At 40.2% G+C, this 27,926-nt stretch overlaps 1 protein-coding gene across 1 annotated transcript in view; it reads right to left on the reverse strand.

Annotated features, from left to right (window-relative positions):
- Nucleotides 1–27,926, reverse strand: part of TRDN (triadin) — a 408,805-nt gene that overhangs the window by 366,898 nt on the left and 13,981 nt on the right. Inside the window, exon 3 of the mRNA XM_056563602.1 lies at nucleotides 24,472–24,603. Coding sequence (XP_056419577.1) covers nucleotides 24,472–24,603 — 132 coding nt within the window. The remainder of the gene's footprint in view (nucleotides 1–24,471; nucleotides 24,604–27,926) is intronic.

The following is a 27,926-nucleotide window of genomic DNA, read 5'->3' on the forward strand; positions in this document are numbered from 1 at the left end:
AAGGATTAAGATTTTAACGTAGAAGTAATCTACAAATCTGTTTAAATTTCTGACACCAGTTGATAAAAAAAAATATCCTTAAAATTTTAGGGTGGGATTGCAAGCAGCGGCTTTTGTGGGCCCTTTGTGCCTTTTTGTATTTGTGGATGTCAATCTGGCTAATAGCTTAATATTAGAGAATTCCTTAAAGGAAATCTGTAGTGTAATATCATTTATCCCCTCTCAGAAGAATAGGGATAAGTTATAGATCATGGAGGGTCCCGGCGGATGGGCCGTGGCAGTCTGCAGGGAGTTCAGTGTCGTCCCCAGCAGAAAGCCGTGGCAGACAAATCCCCTCCATGTATCTCTAAGGGGTACATGGAGGGGGCGTGTTGGCCTACGCATTATGCATTGATGGAACTCCCCCTTTCCAGCATACTGCTGCGGCCCCCAGCATTCGGACCCCCCACAATATATAACTTATCCCCTATTCTTTGGATGGGGGATAAGTTATATTGCACTACAGATGTCCTTTAAATATGCACAACTGAAGGCAATTTTTCAAAAACAATTTCATGTTATATAATTCATGTTCTATAATTTTAAGTAATATATTCATTTGACATAGGCATTAACAAGACTTTGAGGTTTCTGCTCATGTTAAAAAAAAATAAAAAATACAAACGCTCCAAGCATTAAAAGTTACTATTTTGTTCTTTTGGTTAAATTGGGAATTTAAAATATAAAACAAGTTGCAAACAGCTATATGACTAAAAGCAAATACAAGCTCTTTTAATAGGCAACCAATTTGTTTAAAAAGATTAACATTTTAAAAAAATATATTAAAATAAATACATTATTCTAAAATATTTTGACAAAAAAAATCACTGTATCATTATGTCATGGAGCGACTCTTATTGTCCCAATAACCAGTGTCATTCTCTTGAGCGTGAAATGATATCGCAGCATTACCCCTGAATGTATGTACAATGGAAATAATAGAAATGCATTTAGAAGTCAATTTCTTTCCTATTGAGTGTTTTGATATGTCACCTCCTTTATGACAAATGGCTTTAATTTTCTGGTAATCACATCATATTATATTGCTAAGTTGATAAAGAGGATCTCATTTTAGGGAAGACTTACATGCCCGGCGTAAAACATGCAATTTATCCTTATCAATGTGACACATTGTTAATAAATCCTAATATTACCAGCTAGTATTCAGAAAAAAAATGACAGGATGTGGAAGCTGCCGGGCTAATCTTTGTTGCCTTGGCAACTGAGCAGTTTGCGAAAAGTTTATTACATTATATAGAGGACGTATATTTTTTAGAGCATGCATTTTATTATTAGATCCCTCATTATTCTGTAGATATTCACAAAACGCCTCATTTTCTCATGTCTCTCTCGCTTGACCTTGTGTCATAGTGTTAGTGTACTTGTTAAATTTTATGCCGCTGAGCGGGACAAACATGATAAGGGGTTTACGGTGGAAAAGTAACTAGAAATTAATCAGAATTGTTGTTACATATTGTGGACAAAAGGTGCACTGAATGTGTCTTCTGGAGAGGATGGCTGTGTTCCCCTAGACAAATCACCTACTCTGCAATGGTTATAAAAACAATCATGGTGTAATAACTACTATTATATTTCATAAGATTTATAGCCACCATATTTTACACTGGCCAGCGTAGCTGATCGCACCATTTAATAGCCAACACTAAACCAAATGTTAAAGACTGATTCGAGGAGGCTGCGAATGCAGTAGGGCTTACTGATAATATTCACATATCTCTCTTTAAAGAAAAGAAAAACTGTCTATACTCCAAACTACCATGCACTATGGTTTATTTTATCAAACCTTCTCATGAGTTATATGCTAGAGGTACAGTAAGAAAAAGTGTCACTCACACAGGCATAACACGGCAATCTAGATATATGTACCATTCTATTGGATAGGTTAGTTTCAACATTGAGCAAAGAGCAAAAACAGCTTGTGTTGTCTCCATCTGGTCACGTCCATGGTTACTAAGATGTGACTCTAACATTCAGCTGGAGGCAAAGAGTATATCTATAAATATTGTTGAATAGGCAGTTTGTAAGACTTTGTTCAGACCCGCTTAATTACATTTTTACTTTGGGTTACTGTTGCTCTTTGATGTTAACTATCCAGTAAAAAAAAAAAAAAATCTGAAATGAGGGATCTCAACAGCTCTTATTATATCTAGTAAATGGATCATGAAAGAGCATAACTGATCCATCAAATGAAAACCATGACAAAGAGCCATACTGTCACACCATCTAAAGCTACACTGTCTAGACAATACACCAAAATTGGGAACTCTGAATGGGGTTGAACAATTCCACTGCAATTTCGTAGGTAACCCATGGACCAAATCAGAGCTAATACTAGTTTCTTAAAGCAAAAAATAAAAAAGCAGAAGTTCCTTTACAAAACCTCCCTAGCCCCTTATTAATCTTCTTAGAACTATAACTCTTATTTTTCGATATACAAAGCCAAATTGAGACTGGTTATTGGTTGAATCAATTGTTAAAGGAGATGTCCAGCACAGACTTTTTCTATTCCATCCTGCCTGGGTTGCAAAAAAAGACAAAACACACTTTCACTTACCTCCATATGTTTCCCGGAGCTCCGCAACAGGTGATCGGTCGGCCGGGCTGTTTACTTCCCACTTCCTTTAGCCTGCTACATCACACGGCTCTTCAGCCTATCACCGGCCGAGGCAGGACATCGCTGCGGCCGTTGATAGGCTGAAGTGCCGTGTAACGTACCGGGCTAAAGGAAGTAGGAAGCAGACAGCCCAGCCGACCGATCAGCTGTTGTGGAGCTCCGGGGGAACATATGGAGGTAAGTGAAAGTTTGTTTTGACTTTTTTTGCAGCTCAGGCAGGATGGAATAGAAAAAGTCTGCGCCGGACATCTCCTTTAATTTCGATGGCATCTTTTATTCTGACATTAAATATAATATACGGCAAACCAAGAAAAAATATAGCAAATTTGGGTGAGAAGGGTTATTTTCACACCACACAGAGATACCCAAGTGCTTAAAATTGTAGTCAACAAAGACTAATTAGAATATCCATAGATTATTGCAGTTAGGGTATATATGAAGCCCCAATATTGGTTTAGAAAATTTGATGCATCACAGTGACATCACAATATCACAATAAGAGGACTTTAGGATGTCGAGGACCATGGAGACATAAAGCTCTATAGCTTCTCCTACATTCTTTATCCAAATAAGAAAAAGAGTGTGAAGATCCTGTAGAAGCTGGAAAGACAAAAATATTTCTTGGTCAGTAAAAACAAAAACTTGGTTTGTGCCTCCTCTACTTTAAAGGCACCTGATGATCTCTGATAATTTTGGTAGCAGGCTGGAATTCTTGACATCATGCCAATGTAAGAGCAGAAAGATCTGGGAACACTTTCAAATGTCTTGCTGCGAACATAAGTTCATCCTTTAAATGGTTATAATGCAGTCTTGCAATGATGTCCCAGGAAGATGGCAGTTTTTCATCAAGCATCCGGAGGAGGTTCAAATAGCCACATGCAACATATGTCGGGAGAAGGTGAAGCGTGGTCAAGGTGCCAATGTTGGCACCACGGCCCTGCGTCAACGTTTGCTTTGCCACAATAAAGCGGCCTGGGAAAATTGATGCTCCGATGTGGTGGTCCAGCCTGCTGCATCACCCAGTGGCACGCCGATTCCTCTTTCAACCAGCCAAGGCTCCACCACCTAAGCTGAAGGGAGCTGGGTGTCATACCCTCCTTCTGTCGCTCCAGATGCTCCTCCTACTTTTAGTCAGCCATTACGCCAACAATCCATCGGCGAAGCCATGTCTAAGTCAGGCGATGCCAGGTATCACACCTGAGGAAAGGGTTTACACCCAGAAACGTGTTGTGTGAATATAATTAAAGTACTTCTCTATTACCCACGTCTTGGGATGCATGCTGACTTATATTGCTTGCTAGCAGCGCGGATACCATTTCCCAGTTCCTTTCTCCTCCTCAATTGAATGTCTAAGAGACGACAGTATGCGCCCACTCATCCAATGGTGCAGATACTGAATGTGCTCCTGTCCAAGATGCTGGTGCTGCGCTCCCTCCCTTTTCAAGTGGTGGACTCTGCACCTTTCAGAGAACTGATGGCTTGTGCCGAGCCGAGGTGGAGAGTGCCAAGCCATCATTTCTTTGCAAAAAAGGCAGTACCAGCCTTCACAATTTTGTGGAAGAGAAGGTGGGCCAGTCCTTGAGCCTGTCAGTGTGTACCAAAGTGCCGACATCTGGAGCTGTAACTATGGTCAGGGAAAATACATGTCCTTTATGGCTCACTGGGTGAATGTGGTCCCTGCACAGTCACAACAATAACTTGGACAGGCCACACCGCTTACTCCTCCACGCTCTCAGACCTTTGGTCCTGTGACAGTGTGCAACTCCGCCTCCTCATCCTCCACCATGTCCTCAGCCTCCACTGCCCAGCCAAGTCTCAGTGGCTCCTTAGCATACCATGTGTCGGGCACAGCGGTGTCAAGCTGTTCTTCACATGGTTTGCCTTGGCGAAGGGAGTCAAAAAGGGGAGGAACTACTAAAAGTCATTCGTAAAGAAATCGGAGCATGGCTTACTCCACGAAAACTGGAAATGGGGACTGGTGACTGACAACGGGAAGAACATCTAGCATGCGCTACGACTGGGAAGGCTTAACCATGCGCCCTGCATGGCACACATGTTCAGTTTGGTTGTGAAGCGGTCCCTGAAGTGTTCCCCCCATTTTTAGGACATCCTAAAATTGGAAAGGAAACTTTGCATGCACTTCAGCCACCGCAAAGCACACCCTCCTTGAGCTGCAGCATCAGAACGGTATCCCCCAACATAGTCTGATTTGTGACGTTGGCACACGTTGGAATTCCACCCTCCATATGTTGGACCGACTGTACATTCAGAGAAAAGCCATCACCAATTTCTTGATAATACAAGCGGATGGGGTACTTTCCTGTGTAACTTCAATGTGAACCAGTGGCAGCTCATACATGACACCAGCCGTTTGCTCAGGGCCTTTGAGGAAGTCACATTATTTCTTACAACACATGTTGGAAACGATGGCTGGTCAGGGCACTGGAGACGTGGCGCCTACATCTCACGGCCACATGAGCCTTGTGGGGGCTGAAGTGGAGGAGGAGGGGCACAGTGGAGCACAGTTTAGATTTTGGAGCACAGTGGAGCACAGTTTAGATTTCGGAGCACAGTGGAGCACAGTTTAGGTTTCGGAGCACAGTTTAGCAGTGCAGGTTCAGGAGCAGCCAGAGAAGCTAAAGGGTTATGAGGAAGGTGAGACAAAGGAGCCAGACACACCGTGGCAGTTTGCAGTGGAGATGGAGGCAGGGAGTTCCTCCGAGTCACTTGCACAAATGGCATGATGCATGCTCACTTGCTTGCGTAGTGACAGCCGAATTGTCACAATTCGGCAGCTGGATGAATTTTGGATCTCCACCTTATTGGACCCTCACTACCGTCACAAAATAGGGGCCTTTTTTAAACCACTGAGAGGGAGGACAAACTGACCTACTACAGAGGCATCCTATGTAGTCAGTTGGCTGATGCCTATCGGCGCCATCGTCCATCCTCTCGCAGGTCTGAATCAGGGGGCCCCCTGTGCTCACCTTCCACTGTCATGGCTGCTGGTGAAGCACTGTCACCCGCATAGTGAAGTAACTCATCAGCAGCAGGTATACCTGGAGCAGGACCTGAACAGCAGGTGGTGGCATACCTTGACATGCCCATGCCAACACACCTTGAAGATCTGCTGGACTTTTGGGCAGCCAAACTTGATTTGTGGCCGCAACTAGCAGAGTTTGCCCTGGAAAAGCTGTCCTGCCTGGCCAGTAATTTGCCATCAGAGCGGGTGTTTAGTGGGACTGGGGCCATAGTCACCCCAAGGAGAACTCGTCTGTCCACAAAAAATGTGGAGAGACTGACCTTTGTGAAGATGAATCAGGCATGGATCAAACAGGATTTCCAACCACCATTGCCTGATGCATCAGAGTAGATTGACATAGTGTCACACCAACACTTCACAAATATGGATAGTGCCAAACAGATTTAAGGTGATGCTCCCCAGTTGCAAACATTCATCTGCATCAGACCTTTTTTCACCAACCTTCATCACCGGGTACTGGTATTGCCACCCACCACACCACTCTGTCACCGGATCAATTTCTGGACTCTTGATGCTGCTGCCCCCTCCATGCTGTCTCATTCAGCCACTATATGGTCTCTTCTCATGCTTCAGCCACCTCCGGGCTTAGCCATTCAGCCACTATATGGTCTCTTCATGCTGGCACAAACTTCAGGATGTGCAGTTCAGCCAATACATGGTTTACTGATGCTGCTGGGCCTAGGCTTAAAATTCAGACACTGTGAAGCCCTAGTGTCTACTCATCCTTCTGCCAACTCCAGGCTGTGCCATTGAGACACTATATGGTCTCCTCATGCTTCAACCAACTCCAGGCTGTGTTATTCAGCCAATACATGGTTTACTGATGCAGCTGGGCCTAGGCTTAACATTTTTTTTATGGTAGCACTAGCTACCATAAATCTTCAATTAAAATTTTGAAATTCATCTTTTAATCTTAGGTATTGTAAAGCCCTAGTGTCTACTCATGCTGCTGCCAACTCCAGGCTGTGCCGTCATTCAGACACTATATGGTCTCCTCATACTGATGCCACCTCCAGGCTCTGTCATTGTGCTGCCATGTGACATGTGACTCCTTGTTACTCTTGGTCCTTTGTACCCACACACCGGGGCCCGTGACACTAAAACTTGGGAGTTAAAATTTCAATTTCAAAATCCTCAATTTCAATTTCAAAATCTTAAATTTCTATTTAAAAAATCTTTAATTTCAATGGTCTCCTCATTCTTCTGCCAACTCCAGGCTGTGTCATTCAGCCACTATATGGTTTACTCATGCTTCAGCCACCTCCAGGCTGTATCATTCAGCCAATATACGGTTTACTGATGCTGCTGGGCCTGGGCCTAAATGCTTTTTATGGTAGCACTAGTTACCATAAATCTTCAATTTAAATTTCAAAATTCATCTTTTAATCTTTGGGAATGGGAAGCCCTAATGTCTACTCATGCTTCTGCCAGCTCCAGGCTGTGTCAATCAGCAACTATATGGTCTCCTCATGCTTCAGCCACATCCAAGCTGTGTCATTCAGCAACTATATGGTCTCCTCATTTTTCAGCCATATCCAAGCTGTGTCATTCAGCCACCATATGGTCTCCTCATGCTGCCAACACCTCCACGCTGTGTCATTCAGCCACTATATGGTCTCCTCATGCTTCCAACACCTCCACGCTGTGCCATTCAGCCACTATAAGGTCTTTTCATACTGATGCCACCTCCAGGCTCTGTCATTGTGCCGCTCTGCTGCAGTGATTCTAAAAGTGATGCCTTTAATCTGCATGTCATTCTGAATAACTATTATTTCACTACCCTAGCACACTCCATATGCGTGTTAGAACAAGTGTTCTACACCCCTATTTAGGCTCTCTGTAGTTCAGAAATTGCTGTTTTTTAATAAAGATTCGCCACAAATAAATTCTGATCGAAACAATTTTTTTCGAAAAATTAGCTGAATCGGCCTAATCAAATTTTTTAAAAGTTCGCTCATTTCTAATATATATATATATATATATATATATATATTTTTTTTTTTTATGTTATTACCATAGATACAATCTCATAGATTTTCCATACTAATGTTATCATGAAACGCACACACAAAACTATAATGCATATGTGTATAAAATTTTAATCTTATCCTTGTTAATACAAAAACTGTTATCAACAAAAATATAGTTAAAAAAAAACAAAAAAACATTCTGTCCTGAAAATGTCAAAGGGTTGGTTACAAAACTAGGTTAAAAAGTGTTAACAGACCAAAAGCATTACCTTTTCGTGTCACTGGTTGTATCCCACCTGAAATGTACATCAAAGAATTCATTAGAAAATTATGATTTTTAAATGATACAGATCTAATGAGGACATTTACCATCAGCTCAATTTGAAGACAGTAATTTTTGAAGGGATAGTCTCATGAAGACAGCACCTGTCATATGTCCTATTAGGAAATGATAAAGGGAGTGCACCACTTCGGACCCCACACTTTGAGCCAGAACAAAAAAAGGTGATCTGTAAAAGTGGCTCCCATTCTAATGAACTCGAGCTGACCTTGTATTACAAATTCAGATAAATGTCTGTCATGTAAAATTACTGTACATTCCTATTGCAACATCTGCTACAGGAAAAGGATCAGACGGAGATTCAGCATTCAGATTTCTCCGTATCTCCAATAAAGATATATGGATGGTGTGTTGACCACAGTTTCGGGCGGGGGGTATTAGGGGGGACAGCGGCCGCGCCAGCACCCCCCACCCTTAGGATCAGACATGTATCCCCTATCCTGTGGATAGGAGATACGATGCTTGTGGCGGAGTACCTCTTTAAGCTTCAGTGGTCTGAGAAATGAGACAAAGGGCAATCAGCTAAATTCCCCCTTGGGTTGTATTTTTAAAGGGTTGTCTATAATGAAACAGCTCCTTTATTTAATATTGTAATGACCAACCATATTTATTACTCAGTTTACCATGCACACTAACTGTACATTAAGTGCATTTCATACATTCCAACTAGCCAACCCATCACTACCTGCTGGACCACAGACCAAGAAGTCTGAAAGATCTCTTGTTTTCTAGTTTGTGATTATAATAGTCTACATTTAATATATACCCTATAGGCAACCAAGGTAGATATTACATGGCTTCAGTGTAGTTTAGACCCTTAGTATATGGAGAAAGTATAACTGCACTAGGCTTCACCTTTTCACAAGCAACAGAAACTTAAGAAAAGGGAGAATAGACCATAAAGTTACACAGTCATGGTAATCTGATATGTAACCCTATTTAAAGGGGTAATTCCATTTACCAGAGTTATATCCCTTATCCATAGGATAGGGGATAACAAGCTGATTTGTGTATCTGACTGTTAGGACCTCCATCAATCTTGGGAACAGATGGAAATTTTACCTCCGAATAAATGGAGCACACAGTATGTGCACAGCCAGTGATCCATTCATTCAATACAGGGTTTCTAAACATTACAGAAACCAGTGCTTAGCAGTGTTCAGATGTTCAATAGAGAGTGAATGCACAATGTATGAAGCTAAATTTGGGAGATGGGGACATTCCTTTAAGAAAGATCAGTATTTAAGGGGTTATCCACTTCTGCAACATTTTGGAAGGATGACTTATGGGTTGGATGGGCTGGGTACCATGGGCAGTGTTAATAAAGCACTTTACCTTGTTCAGGTTATTTAGATACAAGGCTAGGATAGCAAGATGAAATTTTACCCTGGGTGAAGAAAAGTCTAGCTATGTATGTAATCTGAAATAGTGTCCCTGTTCCTCTAAATAAAGATCAGTACAAGATCCTATTACCATGCATTTTAACACATGTTGTGCAGTACAAAATATACCAAAGCATTTAAGAAATGTCTGTAGGAACTATGCTGTGCAATATATACAGTGGTCCCACAATGCAGATAGAGGTTTTAAGGCTGGGTTCACATATGTCTGGCATCCGGCATAGGTGAACTAGATCTGGACGCAACTGATGCCACAACTGATGACAAGTTGCCATCAGATGTATGGCATCCAGCGTTCATTGTTTCTTGACGGCAGACAGGGAACGCAGCAAGCTGTGTTTCCCTGTCCGGTTCTCTCCGGAGTGTCCAACCATCCAGCATCAAAATTGAGATGCTGGATGATTGTGAACTGTCCCATTCAAATGAATGGGATCAGTTCCAGCATCAGTTTTCCCTCCAGTGAATGCTGGACGCTTTGCTGGACGCTTGATATATGTGAACCCAGCCTTAGCTCACCCAGGTGAGTCTCCTCTGCAACCCGGATAGTGCTGGGTGGGACTCAAAGTAGAAACTAGAAGTGAAAAAGAAATCCAGCACAAGATGAATGCAGTGAGTGGGTCTTTTTATTCCATAAAAATCATCAATTTCATCATAGAGTCGCATGTATCGGCTGAGTACCACCATTAGTCATACACAAAAGGTGGTACACACCCAATTTGCATGACTCTATGATACACCACTGTTGATTGTATTAAATAAAGTGACTTTAGTTGGTAAAACCTTGTTGGGGTACAAAGTTTGGATGGCTAAACAAGTTTCGGGGGAGTCCCCTTCTTCAGTAACGCTATAGCAAAATCGCTATATATCGTTACTGAAGAAGGGGACTCCCCCGAAACGCATTTAGCCATCCAAACTTTGTACCCCCAACAAGGTTTTACCAACTACTTACATTCATTGAACTATCGCAACAGCTGGAAGCCCCCAAGTCGGGTATCACCACAGCGCGCGCGCTAATAGCGCATCATTCACATGAGGACGCCGGCCGCCACTTCCGTACTACCGAGCTCTCACCGCTGTCTCCAGCCAAAGCCTCCCAGTCGCAGGTATCATCTCATGATGGGCCAGAAGCAGTCAGTGCCACCCGAGAACTATAAGAAGGCCAGGAGACATTGCCGCCGGACGCAACCCATGCCAGCCCACACCGCGATCCTCTGTATTCATCTGGGTCAGTGAGTAATGCTGTGCACCAACTTTCTCCAATTATTTCTATCATAAGAAAGTTTACATAGGAGAACTATACCACCAATGAAATTATTTCCCAAAAGGAACGTTATTTATGGATGTGAACCACTATATTACCAATGACTACCAGAGATTAATTGCCGCTATACAGACATTTTATGCTATCTTTCTAGTTGGTATCACCTTATGCATATTGTGCATTTTATTATTTTATATATTATTATCTATTATTTTACATTGCTATAACCCATACATTGGACGCAATGATAGTGAGTTAATTTTATAAATTTTTATTAATTTATATGAATAAATCATTTGTATTCACCTAGCCGTATTATTCATATCTTTACACTTTATACACTCCAGTACATCTACATAGAAGGTCTGCACCCTCTCTGTTAGGGTATCATGTTTTTCACCTCGGTACCCTGTACTTCTTTACATATGTAGTGTGAGCCCCCATTTTTTTTTCTCAACCATTCAGAGTGAGCATTCTGCTTGTAAAACCCCTGTGTTACTGAAGTGTATGCAGTGATCAGGTGTCTAGCCTCTCTACAGTGCAGTGCAATACTACACAATACTACTGTGCTGATCTATTCCTGTGACGGGATGTGCTGATCTCTTGGACACTAAATAAATGCGGCTCCATTTTCCTAGTACACTCTGTGCTCCGTTCTGGACCCTGGATAGGCTATTATCATCTACAATGAATGGGATTTACAACTTTCAGTTCTTTCTGACTTTTATATGAAAGGATTTCCTTTATATGTATAGAATTATGTGCATAGTTTTCTTTAAGCTTCTTGTTTTCCTATAATGGGATGACATTTTTGAGGGTTGAGGACTGATTACCAGTTTTTCATAGACTTACGGTCTCAGCATACAATGGTTTCAGCATTCAATGGCTGTTCTGGAACCAATTAATATTGTTACTTGAGGGACCACTGTACCTATTTAAAATACCATTGCAACATATTTTTACTGCTGACCTGTTATTTACATATTCATTTACAAATTGCTGTAACTTTTTTAGTGTATTGTCAGCATCCTGCATGCTTAACATAGTCTTCACTCGACTAATATCTATTGTTGTCTCTACTAAGTACATATTTATGATAAGATCTTGTTTGGCAAGTGTCATTGCTGATATCATTGGTGGTAGTTGTTTTACAATAGAACATGACAGTAAGTGAATATGCTGTAGTATCAGCTGTTTCTCATTACCACACTTCTATATGGATTACATTAGCAATAAATCTACAATTGCATTCAACTATTTAAGTCACAATTAAGTTATGTTAATAGGTATGGTTGAGTAAATTGAAACACCCATTCAAGCCACTTTAGGCCAAAAAATCAGCTAGTATTAGATGAAGCTCAGTTTCCCTATCATGAGGCTAGAACCAGACATGCCGCTTTTAACACCAAAGAAAGAAGCTATATTCACTCCATGTTTTTTTTTTCCCCTTTAGTGGTGTTTTTTTTTTTTTTTTTGGCTTAGTGGCAATGTTTTAAAATTTCTGCATGCGTTAGTTTGGCCTTTTTTTTCCAATTTTGTGGGACCTCTATAGGTTGGGTAAAAACACTGGAAGAAAGAATGTTTTTTCCGGTGTTTTTTCCCAATTATCGAGTAGAAATTCTTAAAGGGGTTATTCAGGAATAGAAAAGCAGAGCTAATTTCTTTCAAAAACAGCTCCACGTCTGTCCCCAACTTGGCTTCATGCATTTCAATGGAACTGAGATGTAGAACCACACCCAACCTGGAGAAAGAAACTTGCTCTGTTTTCCTTTTCCTGGATAACCCCTTTAACTCCTTAACGATGCAGGGCGTATATTTACGTCCTCCGCCGGCTCCCGCAATATGCCGCGGGGTCACGCGGTGTCCCCGCGTCATATCGGGTCGGTCCCGGACGATATCAACAGCCGGGACCTTCGGCTAATACAGGACATCACCGATCGCGGTGATGCCCTGTATTAACCCTTCAGACGTGGCGATTAAAGCTGACCACCGCGTCTGAAGTGAAAGTGAAAGTATCCCGGCTGCTCAGTCGGGCTGTTTGGGACCGCCGCGGTGAAATCACGGCGTCCCGAACAGCTTACAGGACACCGGGAGGGGCCTTACCTGCCTCCTCGGTGTCCGATCGACGAATGACTGCTCTGTGCCTGAGATCCAGGCAGGAGCAGTCAAGCGCCGATAACACTGATCACAGGCGTGTTAATACACGCCAGTGATCAGCATGAGAGATCAGTGTGTGCAGTGTTATAGGTCCCTATGGGACCTATAACACTGCAAAAAAAGGGGAAAAAAAGTGTTAATAAAGGTCATTTAACCTTTTCCCTAATAAAGGTTTGAATCACCCCCCTTTTCCCATAACAAAAATAAAGCAGTGTAAATAAATAAAAAAATAAACATATGTGGTATCGCCGCGTGCGTAAATGTCCGAATTATAAAAATATATCATTAAATAAACCACACGGTATCATTTTAACCGTATGGACCTACAGAATAAGGATAAGGTGTCATTTTTACCGAAATATGCACTGCGTAGAAACGGAAGCCCCCAAAATTACAAGATGGCGTGATGATTTTTTTTTCTGTTTCGCCGTGAATTTTTGGGTAAAATGACTAAGTCACTTAAGGGGTTAAGTCACAGGATGAAAGAATGTCATGACTTGCAGGAAATACAGATCAATTACAGATAACTCTATCATAGAGTATGTTAGTTGTAATGGGAGAATGATGGTTAGTAAAGTGGTTGACTGAGAAATTTACATGCATAAAAGGTAGAGAAATGCACTCATTCAGACCATCCCAGTCAATCACACTACCATCCATCATTTTCAATATTGTGACCAGTAGTTTGCAGAATAGTCATGATATGTGCCTGGGCTTCACAGTCACACAATAATAATAACAATTAAAAAAAAAGTTTGCAGCTGGCAACAGTAACTATATTGTGAACTTCCCAGAATGTTAGCTATCCTTGTAGATATGATATAGGTTGCTATGTTTGTATCTATGGTTGACTACTTCTCTAGCTTAAAGGGATCCTGTCATCAGATTTTACGCAATTTAACGTTTTTCAAGCCGTATTCTAATGATCCTGAAGTAGTCTCAAGGTTGTGTAGCTTTCTGTAGTAGTCACTGCTGCATCAAGCTGTAACCACTGCTACTAGGCGTAGGCACCTCTAATGTCACCGCCCTGCTCCCTGAACAGACCGCAGCATCTTGACTACTTTAGGATTATTAACATACGGCAGAGGAAATGTTTAAAAGTCACTTTCTTCATGAGCAAGAACGACAGCAGGACCGGAGCACATGGTAAGAAAGAATTTACCCTATATAATGCTTTGCCACCTGTTATATAGGTTTAAATCTGTCAACTGCTTTATAGTTTTCCAAAATAACTCAGTTTAATATTGTGAAATTCCTTTCATATTTCACAAATGAGAAACAATAAATAAGTAACTAACCAATTCTTTCACTGCCGACTCTGCAAGTCCTATATTGGAATAAAAGAAGACTCATAAGAGACCTTGCTGGCTGCTGGCACGTTTCTGCTGGAGTGGTTGGATATATTTAGCTTTCTGTAGCATATTATATGCTACACATGAATCCCACAGATGTTAGCACAACAGTCACTTGATATCCAAACTGTTACATTTAGCATGAATTACACTAAGCATTATTAATGTTCACCCACTGCTTCTTTAGAATACAAAATCACATCACACTGGTTGCAAAACTGGCACTCTATGAGAAGCATTCAGCCGAGCTGGCATGCAACAACTTAGTCAAGAACTAGGAAACAGCACATGTTATTGCTTGGAGGGTTCTCGTATGGTCTCCTAAAATGAACATGTCCCTAGAGCCCTCATTCTTCACCTGCTTGATGAGTTGTTTTTAGATGCTCTGCTCATGTTACTACTGCACTAAATGTAATGTTTTCTCTGTTAGTATAGGTCACATGGAAACTTTATGAATTTGGCAACTGTTCACTCTAAACATTATGCTGCTCACCCCCATCCACAATTTTCCTGGCACCCTGGTAGTCCCCAGCAGGCAGGGCCGGCATTACCTATAGGCAAAATAGGCAGCCGTCTAGAGCACACTCATGATGGGGGCGCCGCTCTTCCCGCAGCAATAAAGTTAGCCAGCATACGAAGCACCCGCCCTTCCAACAAAACCCTGCCACCCCAGTATTAAAATGATTACACGAGGAGGAGGTTTGTTACAGTGTGTAACCCCAGTAGTAAGGACATTACATGAGGAGGAGGTTTGTTACAGTGTTTCACCCCAGTAGTAAGGGAATTACATGAGGAGGTGGTGTCACCCCAGTAGTAAGGCGGGGCGTGTCAAAGAGTGAAGCCAACAGGCGGGGTCAAGGGGTGGCAAAATTAGCTTTTGCCAAGAGTGGGAGAAATCGTTGCACCAGGCCTGCTAGCAGGTCCCAGTGGTCGGACCCACGGCGATCAGACAGTTATCCTCTATCCTATGGATAGGGGATAAGAGTTCCTGCACTGGAATACTCCTTTAACATTTTGATTCTTAACAAAAATAAAGTTAAAAATTGAAGTATGAAAGTAGTGAACTCAAAATGTATCCATAGTTATTTCCCACTTGTAGTTTTTTTTAGCTGCAAGAGAAACAAAAACGTATTTAACTTGCTCTAAGAAAAGAAACAGCAAAACTGCACTGCCGATGGCTGAAACAATAAACTACCTACATCTTCCGATGGTGCAGACTGTGCAGCTAAAAGGCAGTCTCAGGTAGAAATTTCTTAAATTTCTCTCTATCCTATCGCTATCTCAAAATCTAACTTGAATGTCTCGCTATATATGTATGTTAAATCTATATATGAATATATACAGTATACATATGTTATTGCTCAGGCATTAGCATGGGCTTTACCAGGATTATATCAATAATAGCTTATCTCTGAATAGACCAGTCAGGCTGTCTGGAAAAAGGACACCACCTGTAATATTTATGGTATATTTTGTGAATAGGTCAAAAAAGCTTTAGATGGGAACACCTCTCCCGTTAATGCATCAGCCATTTTGTTGTTTTTATTTTATTGCTTCTTCCTCATCTTTAAATAACCTCTTTTATTTTTCCATCTACAGACCAATATGAAAGCTTGCATTATTTTTTTTTTTTTTGCAAGATCAATACCATAAATATGCAGCAAAATTGGAAAGAAACAATTATTTGTGAGGTAAAATAAAAAATAAAATAAAATAAAAAATAACAAATTGGGGGGAAGTGGCTTTTTAACGATGTTCATGCAGTCAAACTGACATGTCATCTTTCAGGTCTGTATAATTACAATGATAGCCATGTGCATAGTTTCCATCATGTTTTGCAATTTTTTTCAAAATGTTTAACTTTTTTACAAAGAAATATATTTGAACAATTCGGACAATTCTTTCTTTTGTTTAAATTTTATATGCAAAATGGAAGTGTTTTAAACTTTTAGTTTCTAAGTGGTTAATTTATATTTGTAAAAAATTTTATAGAATTTTTTTTTTTTACACTTTATAAGTACCCCTAGGGACGATTGCTCATACAGATCAATACAGGACATATACATCCATCATATCCATACTCTACTGATAGAGCCTGCAACAGTGATGGAAGGCTAAATACGGTCTTGTGCTGCCTTGGCAATGGGTCATGGCCATGGGGGATATTAGCAGTGGCACCTGGCTACTGAAATCATCTAGAGCCACCAGGTATGGAGCCGGCTCAAGTCAGGCACCTGCTCCATTTGTCCTTCATGGCCCCATAACATATATCATGAGGTGTTAAGAGGTTAAAGGGATTTTCTTAAGACCAACAACATATATGACTCCGTCTCCTACTAATCATAAATGTATGTTACTCCAATGCCACAAATGTATTAAGAGAACCCCCCGAAAGCCCTTGCCTGCAACAATACGCCAAATTCTGCAAAAATCTATAGATTTCATCTTGTCAAAATGTCCACAGAGAAGAAGGTGACAGTAAAAGTAAAATAAGACAAATTTGCCATTTTACTTTAAATAAATTTTCTTCGAGGCATCAATGTAAAAAAAAAAAAAACATCTGTGGGCTGCATTTACTCCCATAATAGCTGGATATGTTCCAAACTTCTTCCTTTGGTAGTTGTGCTTATTACACCACTAAGCTTTCCATTTGTAGCAGCTATTAGATGCTTGTCACAGGGTCACCAGGAAAAGCGTTGGCTCCCCAAGTTTCATATTTAAATAATCACATCAAATTGAGTGCAGGGCCTAAGCTATAATAGTTTGCAAATGATATGCTACAAAAATAGCCAAATCATACAGTAGTAGTATATAACAGTAATAGTATATTATTTTTTTATAAGAAACATTTTTGCAATTGTATTAAATTTCTCTAAGCGTTTTTCTTCTGCATCATGCATGGATTCCAATGGCAAGATCCTCAGTAGTGTAAATTCTGTCAGACAGGCTCTCAGAAGCCTTAGTCTCCAGTTATTCCTGACTTCCCCTGAACACTCATCAAAGCTAAATTCTGATAACATTCAAAGTTGACTTTGTGGGATGATCTGACAGTCCCAATAGACTTTTGATTTCTGGCAGAACCCACCCAAATTCTTGAGATCTTCCCAGAGGTGTAACTTGCCCCACCCTCAAGTTGGCTATATTCACATATATCCAGCACCCGGCTCAGCATAAACTTGTCCCAACTGATGCCACAGCTGATGACAAAACTGTATCAGTTGTCACCAGTTGTTTAGGATCCGGCATTCATGAATTGTGCATGCTGAACAAGGGAAGGCAGCAAGATGCATGGCGCCCATAAGGCGTGTTCTATTGTTTAGCATCCAACTTGAGACGCTGGATGAATGTGAACTGTCCCATTCAGTTCTACAATCAGTTACCCTTTGGGGCTTTCTATAGCACTTGCGGGAAGCGCTTCCGGATGCTGGTGTTATGAAGAAAACTGTGTCCTTGTAGCAGAATGTGACCCTCCGCACAGGGAAATAGTTTTCTGTTTTACACCTTCTTACTCCATTCCTGCTACCCTCACTCAAGGGGACGTGGACACAGTTTCTTCACACATCTCTCCGCTGCTTAGATAGACTGTGGAGATCAGCCAGAGGAGCACTCCCCAGCCTTTCTCCCACCCTCCCGCACAGCTATCACCTGCTCGCGCTGCACATCTACCAAACGCCTGCTACCTGTTGCAAGACTACAAATCCAACAGCATGCCCTTACAGTGAGGACATGCTGGGGGTTGTTGTCTTGCAACAGCAAGTGGATGGATGGTGAATGTGTAGTGTGGGCAGGTGGGAGAAAGGCTATGAGATAGAGTAGTGGGGATGGAGTGAGAGGGAGCGGGCTGTAAAGCAGATAACAGTGTCATATTCCGCTACAGGGACACAGTTTCCTCCATTATGTCGGTCATATGTGGACATATGGGGCCTTACATGTCACATATAATACTGCTTCCTCTTATTTAGAGGAGACTCTGGCCCTAAACACACCAAGACTCAACTGTGACTGTATCCTCTAATATCTCACCCTTTTTTAGTGATTTATGCAGATCAGCTAGCAAAATTGTCATGTCTTTTGCCTGCTTTACTCAATATGTGAGACTCACTAAGCATTGAACTAAAATTTGCATTAAGTCTACGTTACCTTCAAAACATCATTTTCTGTATTATGCAATTTTAATTGATAATATGAGTAAAACTATCAGAAGAATCTCTGCAGCGAGTCCTGGAGCAAAGTGTTTATTTAGGATTATTTGTAATCAGGAGTTGGATCTCATATGTATTTCAGCAGCTGAGTAACCAACATAGTCAATCACAGAGTCTAAACAATGATGAGCGTACAAACATTTGATAAAAATAGTTTCCTTTTAATTAGAGATATGCTAATATCAGAGCTGAGGGATGTAATGCAGAATACAGCAAAGCCACATTATCATGGCTGCTGCAGACCACAGAAATCCTCAATATTAATAAACATAAAATTACCACAATTTGTTTCTGTGTAACAAACTATAAAAGGGAATTATACATTAAACTTTATAGAATTCATATGTGTTAGTATAGGATAGTTGAAACACTGTAGATTAGCTTATAAGATACAATTCTCAATAAAGTACGCATTTTAATATATTTTTAATATATGCTATACGATCTAACTCTAAAAACTATATATCATTTTTGTGAATGTTTGTTCTTTCAGCTGTCAGGTTTGGTGGTTGCAATATCTTTAGGGAGGAAATGCACACAGATCAATGTAAGTATTGCATCCATACAATCTCAGTACCTTACATCAGGACATGGAGGACATTTTCAAATATAGCAACAGGTGCTATGAAAATGTTAGTCTTTTTTTCTTACAAAAGGCTGAGGTTTCAGAGAGCAGAGCTTGATTTGTGGTATTTTATAACTGGTAATATCACAAAGCGTTATCTGTGCTTTTTCAAAGAGTGACATGTAAATCTGTTGTATCACCATTCCTGCGTAATTCTGTAGCACAAACAAACAACTGAATGACAAATTCACCTCTTCAACTGCATCTGTACATAAATAGATATGACTGACTCTCACAAACAACAAATACCCCGAGGATTCCAGGGCAAAATTATAAGCAACAACTTTTAGGGGTAATCCCCCAAAGGGGTTAGCCCTAAAACAAGAAATCCCCTTTAAATTAAAACTTCAATGTTTTATTGGATCATTTAAAATAGGAGAACAAAATAAGTGTTTGGTGCTTGTTAAAAACCCGACCTGCGCTCAGCAAATTGAATGTGTGCTATTAGCTGTATAGCAAGCATTCGCTCTTTTGTGTATATAGCAATTAGCTCTGCATATGCACTTATATCTATGCTGGCATTAGTGGTTGCTGTTAAAATTCAATGCTAGCCATCAGCCCCCGACGTTTCGTCAGCCCACGCTGACTTTATCAAGGGAGTTCGGCTAAAGACTGACTCTCAGACTCTATTCAGATTATATGGCTGACTTGAAGTCCCTGCTCCTGTACATTGAGGAATATTGCAATAAGCTATGCCTCACTACACAGTTAGAGGGGCAAAAAGAAACAAGCTGTGCATGGTGTCAAAAAGTATAATATGGCAAATTACTAATATAAAGTTAGCCATACTGCACAAATCTTCTATTATCAGCTCTTTTGTCTTCCTTGTAGCTGTGATGTCATATCACAGGCTGTAAATGCAGAGCTCCCATCCCTGCTCCCTCTCCCTTCCTATCTGCTCAGGCGAGATCAGTTATGTAAGAAGGGGAGATCATATTACTGATCATCAAATTTTAAGGCAGCAAGAAGGCTTTCTTAGATAAAACAACAGTGAGCGTGTTCTGACAGAAACCACTGTGGCTGAGAAAGGTTCCCTGCTGCCTTAAAATCTAATGAGCAGTAATATGAGCTCCCCTCTTTACATCACTGGTCTCATCCTGAGCAGACAAGAGGGCAGGGGGGGTGCAGGGATGGTAGCTCTACATTCAGAGAGTGTAACATGATGTTACAGCTGCAAGCCAGACCGAAAAGCTGATAATCAAAGCATATATTAACATTGATAACATTATATTAGTAAATTGCCTAAATATACTTTTTGACACCATACAATTTTTTTTTCTATCACTGAACAACCCCTTTTACATACACTGGGCCAGATGCCGAGTGTTCCACACAATAACTATACTACGGGTTATTGGCAAAGCATACAGCATCACCACTTGCTTTGTAAATGCTAACTGAGCACTGACATAAAAGGGGTGGCTCTACTAAGACGGGTATTTCTCACTCTGGTCTAAAATAAATCCCTGCCAGTACAAGAGTTCCCTGAGTTTTATCAAGAGTCTCATGCCACTTGTCAAATCCAGGCTCATGGGATGCAGTCTCAGTTCCACTATAATTTTCACCATGTAGCAGCCAAAAAATTTTGTGAATTTGGTGTGGGGTGACACCTGTCTGACAAAAGCCCCACCTAATCTGCAACTGCAGCATAAACTTTAAAAACTTAAAAGCATAAACTTTTAGCAAATCAGGTGCTTGCTCAAAAAGTATGTGATTTTCTTTGCAGTTTGTGCTAGGCGCATGCATGACAAATGCCCGAATAATGTATGCCTAGCCAATTAATGTGAAAGAGAAGGCACTCCTGCCCTTTGACAGAAGTTCTTGCTCTTGTATATACTTTTTGTGGCACCCTACACTATCAACATAGGTCACAATGAAAAGTATGTACAAGAACAGGGACTCCTATCAAAGGCATGCAATGCCTCTTAGTTAACACAGCTAAGGTATCCCTGCTCCTGTACTCATTTTGTCTGAAACTAATTTGCAAAAATTCTTAATTGGACAAATCCAAATTATCTAAAAAGAATCCAGAGCAATTTTTGTGCCATGTATTCATATAAAAAAAAAATAATTAATTGGAGCCAAAGCCAGATGTGGATCCAGTAGGAAGGAAAATTCCTTTATTTTTCCCATTCAACTTGAATCCACTTCATGCTTAGGCTAAACAAAATTGGCCATATTATCTGCCACTGTTTTGCAGATAAAGCTAAGAAGCCACAAAACAATCAATATTAGATAACTGAGCATGAATAAGAAGTTACTACAAACAATGCATGGTCTGCTTTGCCAACAGGGACGTACAGCAGAAATATGGTGAGGATTTGTTTATTGCTTCTATATGAATCTCACAGAACACTTGTAACTCTTAAGGCCCGTTCTCACTACAGAATTTATGTGCTAAATTAAGTGTGGATTCCACTTGCAGCAGAATCCCATAGATCTAAATGGAATTCTGCTTCCCAGCTCACACTAAGGAAGACCTCCAGCTAAACTTCTGTAGAGGAATTGGATTCCACCTGCTCCTTAAACAAGAATTCCCGGTACTATGCTGTAGGGAATGGTATGGTGCTTGCTGTTCACAGCAGATTACCCCGGAAATTGAGTGACAATTCCTGATGAGGCTGCTAAAAGCATGGAAATTCTGGGCTTCTTCATGGAAATTGTGGAATTTATTTTCTGTTTTTCTGTACAACATAATGACTTATATTACGTGTAGTCCTTAGGAAACCACAATTTGTAAAGTAACTGTGGCAGACTCAGCACTATTATGTTCGCAAGCTCAGCTCTGCTACATTTGTACATTTAGAACTACACCATCATTACTTAAGATAATGTAGAGCATAATACATATAGGATGGACCAAAAGGATGTTCAGCAAAAGGATGGGTGAACATATATATATATATATAATATCAACAGAAAATTCCAAGGACACCCATTATCCACCCACTATAAACATCTACATGGAGGATCAGCAAAGGGGACAATTTTCTTTGGTATTGAAAAAGTACCCCCACATTGAAGAGGGGGGAACCATATTGTCCAGATGTCTAAGCTGGAGGGCAAATGGATTTTCTAACTTGACACACTGGCCCCTTGGGAGTTAAATGTAGATTTTTAACTCTTTGCCTTCTTATAAAAATATGTTTCTGAATACTAGGTGCCTTTCATATACAGAATGTCCAGAAAACAAGGTGAAATATTATTGTGAAAAGTCGCTTTAATGTTGGTGGTATGTATAACCACCTCCCATGCATCTGGAACTACAAAGGAATCCAAGGATGGGAGAAGATTGCATCCCAGATGAAGGTGAAAGGCAGGTTACAGAAACGCATTGGATCTATTTTGTACTCCTCTGCAACCAGTAGGGACGTCACCCACAGGCAAAGATCCCTATTCTGGAGTTCTAACGGGCAGGAGATTGGTTGAGACGCCGCCGGCCGGGAGTTCTAACGTATGACGATAACAGCAGATATTTTTCAGGTACTGCTATAGATATTTTAACTCTATATGGCACAAGAACTCTGCAAAGCATTGCGCTGTATAATAGACTATTGGGAGTACGAATTAAACTCTTGTTTCGACAATGTGCAACTACTCTTGTTCCGGCAATGTGTCTATAACCTTATTCCTACAAACTGTACTTTATGAGCTAAGCTTGTTCTTTTCTGCAGAACAAATCGGACCACCCTGTGAACATATTCTATGCTATTACGGAGAATCTTATACCTTGAGCAGGCATAGCGCACCTAGGATCGCAATAGATAAGTGAGTCTGCAAAATGTTTCTCCCAGTGTAGCGATATTGGCTTTACTTATTTTGTTGTATTTTATCCCTAAATAGCTGTTGCTTTGACCTTGTACATAAATAATAATCTATACCCAGTGGTTATTGGACACCTTTCGAGATCGCATGAGTCACTTTATTAAGAAAATCTTAGCGGCAGATGCAGAACATCGCTCCGCTGCAAGTGAGCGGAATTCCCATAGTCACTATTTCAGTTTACTTGCTGCCCTTAACACTAACTTATGTATTAAATAGCTCCTCATATTCATGTTTTTGTAGACACATCTGGAGGATCCCAGTTGAATAGCATTGCAGGAGATACAAGAAAGTAAGCACTATTTATATACTTTTCTCTATTTTTTACACTGTGGTTCAAGTGCTGGTATTACTTATATAATATAAAGTAGAGCATTCTTTGCATAGTTGTCAGAAACAAAGATATCCCTTGTGTTTTAGTACAGATGTTGTTTAACCTCACAATAGAAGAATTGAGTACTGCACCTATTAATGGGTTTATCTAAACAATATACAATGTTCTGAAATGCAAAAGGTCTAAAATTATCAACAAAACGTGTAGAATGAAGACTGGTATGTCATGTTGCACTTCTTTGTTTAAAGAGACCCTAGATCATGATCATGGCTTAAGGGTCAAGGAGGCGGTGCTGAGCCACAACAAGTATGAATCCTTTCTCCAGCATGCCTAATTGCCTTAAATGATTTACATACAGGAGTCCTGTATGTCAATCTGTTAAGAAAGGGAGGGGTGGGGGATTGAGAAAGCGTGCATCACATGGCTAAGCACCGCCTCGTTGACGTTGGAGTCCTAAGCAAGATCTAGAGCTGACAGAGTCCCTTTAATTAATTATAAAATACACATTGTACCACACAGACAATGCTGAGCTTCTGAGTGTTTGTGTTGTGTCGCCTTATTTCAAACTGTCAACATTAATAGTATTGCCTTCTTAGCTTCTGTTGTCTTTTTCTCCATCGTGGATTAATCCCACCATGACCAGCTATATTCTTACTCCTCTGTTTATTCTACAGTAGTATGGTTGATGCATTCATTAATAAAGGGGTACTCTGCTGCTCAGTGTTTGGAACAAACTGTTCCAAACACTGGAGCCAGCACCGGGAGCTCGTGATGTCATAGCCCTGCCCCCTCATGGTATCATGCCCCACCCCTCCCATAGACTTGCATTGAGGGGGTGGGTGTGATTTCATGAGGGGGTCGTGCTATGACGTCACGAGCTCCCGCGCCAGCTCCAGCGTTCGGAACAGTTTGTTCGAAACGCTGAGCAGCGGAGTACCCCTTTAATGTGGATAGGTTGTTCCTTGAGGACAATGACTTGCTTATTTTTATGTAGGTGTTATGCCCTTTTATTTTAGCGTGTATTTAGTTGATTGATTGATTGAATAAAGATGTGAATTATTTTATATCAGTTTGCATGTTTTTGTTGGCAATAATATAACTGAGGTTAAACATGAATGAGTACCTTTGCAAGTGATATTACAAGGCATGCTGGACTTTATGGAACAAAACACAGACCTGTCTCTGCACAGAAGAACGATAGTACAGTATATGTGGAAAGAAATTTCACACCACATTTGGAACAAATAGGCATTTGAGCATATTTAGCAGTTGTACAGTATGGTTCAGATACCTTTGCTCTCATCTTCGAATGATATAAAGTCAGACACAGTAGAGAAGATAGCATGTATCCAATCATACGTATCATCCACAGCTTCATGTATGATTCTCACTGGGTCATTCCTCAACTTGCTTATTGGTCCTCCTAAACATATATATATATATATATATATATATATATAAAAAAAAAAAATTAGTAAAACAGATTATATATATATTTTTTGCTATTCAAATGTCCAAGAATTTCACAATGCAAGAGAGCAAAAAACTAGAATAACATACATCCATAAGGTACAGTAATACAACAAGTACAGAGTATTCCAAGAAAGATTGACATTGTCAGTTGGCACTATTCATTAATACTAACTTCTTAGACGGGGGGGGGGGGGGGGGGGATTCATCAAGAATAGCATTTTACACAACTATCTGAATTAATCTTCCACCAGCACACACGCATGCTGGATTAATGTAGAGGCATTTGAAAGTGTAAATTCTAACAAATTTGGTGCATCCATGACCTCATACTAACTTTGCATCTTGCTTTACCCACTTACCCCACAAATATTTAAAAATGCAACAAAATTAACATTTTCTCATAGATGGGCTTTATGGGTGTCTTACCCACTCTGTAAAGATATTTAACCTGAGCTAACCTACATCATTTTCTCAGTTGTCACTATTGCAGGAACTTTGGCCATAAATGAATACACTACCTTATATACATTTTCACTCGTGTTACCTAGCACAGTTGAAACACACTTTCTCTGCAACCAGCTATAATGCTGTGATTGTTTATGTTTATGTGTGGTGAGGGTGTGATGAAGGCAGATGTTATTACCCTAGGGGCAGATGGCAATAACTCCTTGTATTCGTGACGCCAGGGCGTGGTTTAACCTCTGCACCACCCGAAGGTATGCTGCTGGATCCTGGGCTAGGCACGGGGCAAATAATGACTGTGACGCCAAGTTACGGAACAATGGCAGCTTTACTGAGGTAGACAGGTGTAATAGTCTTGACAGCTCAGTTAGTTCCAAGAAGGTGACCAGTGATTTCAGAGACTCTAGGGCTCGCTGGGACTTGTAGTGGATTTGGACAATTTGCTGCAGTCCCACACTGACTGTATACAGACTGCTCTTGACTGACTTGACTAGACTGACTTCACCCCATATGTAGCTTACCAGGTTTTGATGTTCACCTGTGGGGTACTAGATTTCTGGAAGCGTGGCTGTGTGCTAGGCCTTGGGTCTCCTCAGGACACCAGACATTCTCTCAGGACTTGACCTCACTGTTCCTCAGCAGCAACTACACAAGACACAAGAGACTGAACTAGCTCCTCCCAGGGTTTATATGGGGAGACTCTGGAGGGGTCCCATAGGTCACCCTATTAGTCACTTGATCACCAGCACCTTCCTTGGTTACAGCACTTAGTAACAGTATTTAAAGGCACATAACAGTAAAATGACATTAACATAGACAACACAATGTATAATTAACCATTTATATGCCATACATAAAAGAGGGAATCATGAGACACCGAAATAGAGTCTGCCTGACAGGACAGCAAGGGTACAGGGGTGCAACTCCTGACTGGGCCACCACATATGCCTTAATTTTCTTTCATAAGTGGATAACTGATTGTTTTTGTATTTTTTTTATGTGCCTGAGAAGCGCAAATTTGCACCTCTTTACATGTATTATAGCAGCTGTGACTGTCAACTGTCAATTTGTTTGTTTAACTTTTCTTGAAAGATTTCAATAAAAAACTATTAAACGTTAAAATGTAACAACATTTTAGCAGAAAGCATTTGTTCTCCAGGAGAAGGGATAATACATTTCCCCCTTAAATGCTTACACAATAACGGCCTGAATTTCTTATGGCTACTGAAGGTCTAAAGAGGATGAGGCAAGATGTTTTTTCCAGTACTAGCCATGAAAAGAACATGGGACATAATGTTACTGTATATTGTGAATTTCCTGTATTGGTTATTCTGGGACATTGGAGGGGGGGGGGGGGTGCTTTAATGGTAACATTTTGAAGATTTTTTTTGAAGAACATGTCAATACATGATTTATCCAAAAAGACTGCAATAATTGTGACACTGTACTGACAGTCTACAAGAAAAGAGTTACTATTTAAAAATGGCTAAATATTGTACTAAAGATCGGCGTCATGGGGATATATGGTTTTATTTCAAGGTAACATTTTAATAAATCTTTCTTAAAGACAATGCCCTTAGTTTACTTGCAGTTTTAAAACAATAGATAACATCCTATTCATCCATGTTTCAGAAAATATGCATCATCACAGAATGGGACATTGCTAACTTAAGTCTGCTACTTATTATATTCTATTTCCTTCTGTATTTACTAACTCAAGGAGGAACTAGAAGTAATATCAATACAACCATCTCAATCTAATACAATAGACGGTATAGGTAGCTATATGGTGTGCAGCAAGGATGATGACCCAGCTGATGTGGAAGGAGAAATTCCAGACAACCCTCATAGACTTTAGCTAGCAGGCTATATGTAGAATATAGATATATTAGGTCAGTCTTTTGTTAAAAATGTTGTTCTGTTTACCACCATTTCTAACTGCAGTGTTGTGTTAAACATGCCAGAAATAAAGTAATGCATTCCAGTCACCACAGATATCCAATTCAAGCAAGGCAATGCAAACAAGAAAGATGCACACAGACTTAAAGGGAATATATCACTTAGATTTGTCTTACGGATTACATCCAAATAACGAAACATAATATATATATATATATATATATATATATATATATATATATATATATACGGTATATAATTTTTATTTTTTTGCTTTTTTTTTTGTTTCTATTTTCTAATTGTACATTTTTTATCTACCGTACTTTTTTCATTGATACATTATCACGGTAGGCAATTAATTATTTTTTTTTTTTGCTTTGGTAGTGGCTTTTTCTGCTCCATGTTTGAGCTGGAGTAAATTTGGTAGTTTTTTCATGCTATGCCACTTTTTTCCGACTTTCGCACTTGATAAATCTCTGACCACTGCAAGTCAAAAATCACTTTTTGCTTTGGTAAGCAATTTTTTTTTTGCTTAGGGCACTGCACAATCAAAAAGCCGCACAAAAAACAGAGTAGTCGCACAAAACCCTACTAAATACTTTCATAAATGTCCCCCCATGGGTTTACAGCCATACCTGCACACTGACAGTTTACAATCAATTCAAAACTATCACACTTAATAGGCCCAATTAAAAAAAAAAAAAAAAAAAAACTTTAAAGGGGTTATCCAGAAAAAAACTTTTTTTTTTTTAATATATCAACAGGCTCCAGAAAGTTAAACAGATTACTTCTATTAAAAAATCTTAATCCTTTCAGTACTTATGAGCTTCTGAAGTTAAGGTTGTTCTTTTCTGTCTAAGTGCTTTCTGATGACACGTGTCTCGGGAACCGCCCAGTTTAGAAGCAAGTCCC

Source organism: Hyla sarda, chromosome 3 (assembly GCF_029499605.1).
Source record: "Hyla sarda isolate aHylSar1 chromosome 3, aHylSar1.hap1, whole genome shotgun sequence".
In the NCBI taxonomy this organism is placed as follows: Eukaryota; Metazoa; Chordata; class Amphibia; order Anura; family Hylidae; genus Hyla; species Hyla sarda.